Source organism: Nansenia antarctica, assembly GCF_963989245.1.
Source record: "Nansenia antarctica genome assembly, chromosome: 3".
Taxonomy (NCBI): Eukaryota; Metazoa; Chordata; class Actinopteri; order Argentiniformes; family Microstomatidae; genus Nansenia; species Nansenia antarctica.
In genome coordinates, this window is record NC_137688.1 from 38,463,917 (window position 1) to 38,469,916 (window position 6,000).

At 45.0% G+C, this 6,000-nt stretch overlaps 2 protein-coding genes across 5 annotated transcripts in view; both read right to left on the reverse strand.

Annotated features, from left to right (window-relative positions):
- Nucleotides 1-169: 169 nt before the first annotated feature.
- On the reverse strand, nucleotides 170-3,933 carry rgn (regucalcin). 4 transcript variants are annotated; one of them, XM_080525679.1, is made up of 7 exons: nucleotides 3,792-3,933; nucleotides 2,984-3,153; nucleotides 2,146-2,328; nucleotides 1,534-1,749; nucleotides 1,190-1,321; nucleotides 502-656; nucleotides 170-377 (listed from the first exon to the last, which is right to left on the reverse strand). In XM_080525679.1, the coding sequence occupies exons 2-7, from the start codon at nucleotides 3,144-3,146 to the stop codon at nucleotides 327-329; spliced, it is 900 nt and encodes a 299-aa protein (XP_080381805.1). In that variant the 5' UTR covers nucleotides 3,147-3,153; nucleotides 3,792-3,933; the 3' UTR covers nucleotides 170-326. The 4 variants fall into 4 exon arrangements, with proteins under 4 accessions (XP_080381805.1, XP_080381806.1, XP_080381803.1 ...); XM_080525680.1 differs by having other exon boundaries at nucleotides 2,146-2,307; nucleotides 2,984-3,156; XM_080525677.1 differs by having other exon boundaries at nucleotides 2,984-3,156.
- Nucleotides 3,934-4,368: 435 nt separating this feature from the next.
- Nucleotides 4,369-6,000, reverse strand: part of vps16 (VPS16 core subunit of CORVET and HOPS complexes) — a 9,807-nt gene continuing 8,175 nt past the window's right edge. The window contains exons 20-23 of the mRNA XM_080525365.1: nucleotides 5,610-5,779; nucleotides 5,397-5,493; nucleotides 5,143-5,246; nucleotides 4,369-4,833 (exon numbers count right to left, since the gene is read on the reverse strand). Of these exons, the coding sequence (XP_080381491.1) occupies nucleotides 4,689-4,833; nucleotides 5,143-5,246; nucleotides 5,397-5,493; nucleotides 5,610-5,779 (516 nt within the window). The 3' untranslated portion in view covers nucleotides 4,369-4,688. The remainder of the gene's footprint in view (nucleotides 4,834-5,142; nucleotides 5,247-5,396; nucleotides 5,494-5,609; nucleotides 5,780-6,000) is intronic.

A 6,000-nucleotide genomic window follows, 5' to 3' on the forward strand; every position in this document is an offset into this window, starting at 1 on the left:
CCGGAAATATCTACAGGAGACGAGAGGAGGAGGAGGAGGGGGAGTGGCTGGCTGAGGGTCGCTACTGGAGAGGCTAAGCGGACAAAATATGTTCAACCAAATGTTAAATAAATTAATAACAGTACATAAATAAAATAAACGACAAAGAAATTCATTTTATTCATATGTACTTTTGTCTGCAGACTGCAAATGTGTTATGTATTCATTAATTCATAGTACCGTCATCTACTTCAGTCATCTTAATTTGACTTTAAAAGTTAAAACCCTTTACAAAGTGAGATAAGTAGCTGTGATTCTTCATATTTAAGGTTAGTTTTGTTGAAGTTTTATCCAGCGAATGAGTTTGCAGGGATGCCCTTGGCACCTAATCCTGTGATCTGTAGAAAAACACCACATATGTTGTTATGTATGTCTTTATAGTAGAGGGTATTAATAGTAATACCATCACCACACACACACACACACACACACACACACACACACACACACACACACACTTACCCTAAAGACACACCCTGCCTGGGGTTGTTTGGCCATGTCTGCCTCGTCCATGCCCTTGAAGGCTGAGGTCACATACAGGTCAGAGTAATCTTTACCCCCAAAGGCACACGAGGTGGTCTTCTCCACGGGCAGTCTCACAGTCTGCAAACGCACCCCTGAGAGAGAGAGACACACACACAGAGGGGGTAAATGCAGCCAGTGAACAGTACATGTATATGTTACGGTACATGTGGGAATACGGTACATGTGGGAAAACTAGGGTTAGGGTTAGGTGCTAGGGTGCTAGGGTTAAGGTTAGGGTTAGGATTAGGGGAAGGGTTAGGGTTAGGGTTAAGGTTAGGGTTAGACATGCCAGCATGTACCAAGTCACCCTAGCACCTAACCCTAATCCTAGTTTTCCCACATGTACCGTATTCCCACGTGTTCCGTAACATATAGAACATAACTTTCTTGTGCTCTGAACACACCCTTCCACTCATATACAAATATCTATCTTTGTTCTTCATAACCTTCAGTGTTATATCCATGGTATACACTGAAATGTGTCTGTTAGTAACTTATTTAATTGTCATTGGCATTTACATTTGGTAATGTCCATATAATGGGGGAATGTAAGAATTCTATTTATCTTCATTCAATCAGGTACAATACATACATACACACTCACAAGCACACATTGCAAACACACCTGTCTGTGGGTCTAGCTGCAGTACTCTGCCCCCATTGTAGCAGGCGACCCACAGCCTGCCGTCTGCATCGATGCACATCCCATCCGGAAAGCCCTCCTCCTCCTCCAACCTGTACACCATCCGCCGATTACCTTCACACACAACATTTGATAACAATTGTTACACATTGCCTAACTGAATCTGTGTGTGTGTGTGTGTGTGTGTGTGTGTGTAGTAGTAGGCCTATATCACTGTGTGTATGACGTAGTTAAAGGCCCCCTCAGTGTAGGTGAGGCCGATCCAGACCATTAATGTGTGTGTGTGTGTGTGTGCTCGTGGGTGTGTGCGTTTACTGATCACTCACTCAGGCTGCCAGTGTGTATGTCATAGTCAAACGCCTCCACAGAGAAGGTGAGGCTGTCAATGTAGTAGAAGGTTCTGTGGTCCAGAGACCAGTCTAGACCATTAGAGATGTCCACCTCCTCAAAATGCTTGACCACACTGTGGTCCGAGTGCAGTGAGAACAGAGAACCCTGCTTCCGTTCCAGAACTGTAGGACGCACCTCCATCGCCATGGTACCTGAACACAGAATGGTTTCCCTCATACAATGTTTTTTATTTTTTATTTTTTTACGATGCATTAGTAATGATCGCATAATGAGCCGATTCCACAGACAAGGCTTAAGCCTAGTCCAGGATTAAATCACACCTGCAATGGAACATCTTCATTGAGGATGCTTTTTAGTCTAGGATTAGTCTTAATCTGAGTCCATGAAACCAGCCCTTAGTGACTCAAAATGATTTATACATTTTAATTCTAGATTGTCTACCCCATGCCTGGCCTTACTGTTCAATATTTTCTATTTCTACAGAAACCCACCCAGTTCTTTCTTTCATCAAAGGTAGGCCTTATGAAGAAAAGAGGATTGAGCCGATGGTTAGGCTGATGGTTACCATGGTTACGCCCCCACTGTACCTGCGAAGAGCCGCCCGGCGGGGTCCACCTTGCCGTCATTAAAGCGGGTGTCGGGCTTGTCGGCGTGGACATGAGCGATGGTGGTGATCGACTGAGAGGCCCAATCCACTGCTCCGAAACGCGTCCCCTCACCAATCACATAACCGCCCGACCTACGAGGGACTGCACAGCCCACAAACTTCTCTTGTGGAGTGTGTGTGTGTGTGTGTGTGTGTGTGTGTGTGTGTGTGTGTGTGTGTGTGTGTGTGTGAGGGAGATGGGTTGGAGGGGGAGAAAAAGGGAAAGAAAATCCAGGATTTTAATAATAATTAGCAGAGTGGAATAAAAAGTTCAACAGGGGTGCATCTAAATAGTCTAAAGTGGATTCCTCTCCTCGTCCCCTTTCCTACATTAAGGCTGATATGTTTGAACTTGACAGGTAAAACCACCACACACCCCGTCAGCATCTCCCATCCTGCCTTCACTCTTTCTTTGTGTCTTTGACACTATTAAGACGTACACAGTACATTTACTTATTTATGTTTTGTACCATATCATGCAGAGAGAATCTGATTGTTTCTAAGGGCTAGGCTAAGTATGACAAGTTCATCTGGGGTCACATGTTGGCTGACAGGTTCATGAGGTCATGGTGTTTTTGTTGTAGGTTATACTGTAGTCATGGGGGGTATTCCATCAACGTCACTAAAGGAAAATCCAGGCTTATGTTGATAAGTCTCTCGAGACTTATCAAAAAACTCCTGGCTTATGATGTCTCTTGAGAGTTATCAAAAATAAGACTGGATTTTCCTTTAGCGATGTTGATGGAATACCCCCCCTGGTCTGTTTCTGATTGGTTTACCTGTGGCCATGGTCTGTATCTGATTGGTTGCTGGGCTCCACCTGTGGATCTTCTGCCCTGATATGTCTACATACAGAAGGGTCCCTTCTTTCTCTTCCCATACTGGCCCCTCTCCAATCTCACACTTCTCTTTGACCACACATTCCACCTTTACGGAAGACATGATTCTCCTGCTGCAGGCATGCAAACACACACACACACACACACACACACACACACACACACACACAGAGTGGAATTTATAAATGCCATTGCTTATGTTTTTATTGTCATCTTGCATGTCTGATTCTGCTTCTTGATCTGAATAGACAATTGAATAAAAAACATGTGAAAAACTTTAAATACCGGTAAGTAATAAATAAATAAAAATAAAAGGTGTTTCTAAAGGCCTATATTATCAAAGGAGCAAGACGTGGCCTCTGAATGTTGAGCTCAATGCAAAGCTTAGAGCATTCTAAATGAAGCCAAAAGCAGAAGATTTTCTAATTGTAAATGTTGTAAAGACAATATGGAAACGCGACCCACCCACCCTGTTGGCCCACCCTCTGAATTAAAATCCGTCCGCTCGCTTCCTACTCAAAACGCCAGAGGAAAACGAGACTTCGAATCGAGGAGTAAACGCACTCACAAGTTACAGGTGGAAATAAATGACACATATCTGTATGCTAACGCATAATATAATATAATGATATAATTACAATTACTGAGGCTTGCTTGATTGCGTACATACTTGATTTGCTCTACTACACACACGGAATTTGTTCCTCCCCGATCAAACTTCGCAACTTTGCTTCCGATTTCTACTCACAGCAGACAGGTGTTTTCGGTTAAAGCGTCGTCAGGTTGTGTGAGATTGATACCTTTCAATTGCAATGTGACACTGTGGAAGATCTCCGCCAAACAGTAGTCTGCAAAAGTGGACAGACCGAGACTGGTTCTGAGATGTCCGCTTTCGTACCAAACAACATGTGACAGTGCGCCCCCTTGATCCTCTATTGAATTGTAAAGTATCTCGTCAGCAGAAAGTGAAAACTACAAAGGCGACGAAGCGGTAATTGCTTGAGTGAATTATGTATTACGTAATTAAGTCTTAACCATGGCTCGTAAACTCGATTTAATGTGAACATTTAACTACACGTTGATTGGTCAACGTTTCTTATGGCCCTATTTCTCCTGGTTTTATGATCAAATGACCCTAACTTTCTTGGATAAGGCATAGGGTGAATTCGGGTAATCTGGGACACCCTACAGGACACTGTGAGCAGTTACATGACATGAAAGAAGTTATTTGTGGTGTGAAAGAAGAGAAGACAGTTCTGCAGTTTTAAGACAAACATGATTTATCACAAAATCACGAAGACATGATGATCACATAGAGAGTACAGTCAGAAACACAGGTGCAAGAAGCAATGCTATATTCAGCACTTAAGTCGGTGAAGTTTGTAGCGGTCAAAACCATTAATTTTCTGGTGGGGATGTCCAAAAAGATGTTATATACCATATGCAGTTGCCTTGTTTACCCTATGGGCCAGGCGCCTGCCTATGCTCCAAAAGGCATGCAGATTGAGTTGGGGGATGTGGTGGCGTTTTGACGGGGGTCACTTTTTGACAGCGATGGCCCTGCTGTGGTTTTAATAGCATTTCAATGGGGTCACTTTTTGGCAGTGACTGCCCTGGCGTGATTTTAATAGGATTTCCAATGGGGTCACTTTTTGCTGGCAGTGGTCCTGGCACGGTCGAGTCTCTCCACCAGTGCTCTGTCTGTGGTGGGAGAGCAGCGGGAGAGGACAGTACTGATCTCCCCTTCACTCCTCCTCTCTATGGCTGCCTCTGCGGCCCCCTCCAGATCACTGAGGAAGAGGAGACAGAAACAGAAGCACTGAGTCACAGGACGTTACTGGTCGCTGCGTTCTTTAGAGATGTCATGTAACACGGTCGTTACAACAACGAATCTCTCAGGACTATTGTTGTTTCACTTTAGGTGAATGTACTCATTGTAGGTCTCTCTGTATAACAGCGTCTGCTAAATGACTCAAATGTAAACATTTAAATGTAAAGTTGCTGAGGGGACTAGTTAAATAGAGATTATATTAAAAGTCACACGCCTGTAAACGCACACGCACATGCACACGCACACGCACACGCACACAAACACTCACCCTACGGCCAGGTGAGCTTTGACCTTCTGTTCTGGAGTCACCTTGGAGATGTATTTCCTGGCCTCGTACTTATTGTGTAGTTTCACACACACCTCAACAAAAGGCTGAGAGAAACAGAGGAGGGGGGAGAGATATAGAGGAGGGAGGGGGGGTGACAGTTTTGGGAATGTTTAACATGTGTTAAAGTGTATGTTACAGTCTCCTGCCAGAGAGCATAATGATTAAAGGTTAAAGGTCTGGTACAGTGTTCCTACCAGGTAACCAATGGGAGATTTCTTGCTCTTGGCAAATTTCTCCAGCTCCTCCCAGTCCTCCTTCTCTGCCAGAGCTGTTAGCTTCAGCCACCAGTACCTGCCCACAGCAACATCATCAACAAGGGTCTAACACACAGACACAGACACAGACAGAAAGACAGATAGACAGACACACAGACACACACACCCTCACACACACACACACACACACACCTCTTGTCGGGCACCCTGAAGTCCTTGTAGAGTTGTTCTGCCTGTTTGTGGAGGTTGGAGGTGAGCAGGGTGCGCAGGGTCTCCTGGAGGGACAGGCCCAGCAGCCCCTCCCCTTTCTCCTCGTCCAGCCGCCGCTGGAGACGCAGCAGCTTCATCTCCTCCTCTGTCGCCTGGAAAGAGGGAGAGGGAAGAGAGAAGGGGGAGAGCAGGGGGGGGGGGAATTACTATGTATTGTAGCGAACAGTGGGGTAGAGTAGCTTGCCCCAAGCGGGTATCAAACTAACAACTGGCCACACTAACTACAACACCAAGAGGGTTAACAACCTCGGCGGAGCTGCTAACAGGCCTTATACAGGGTCGATACACTATAATGACTGTTTGTCCCCAGGTC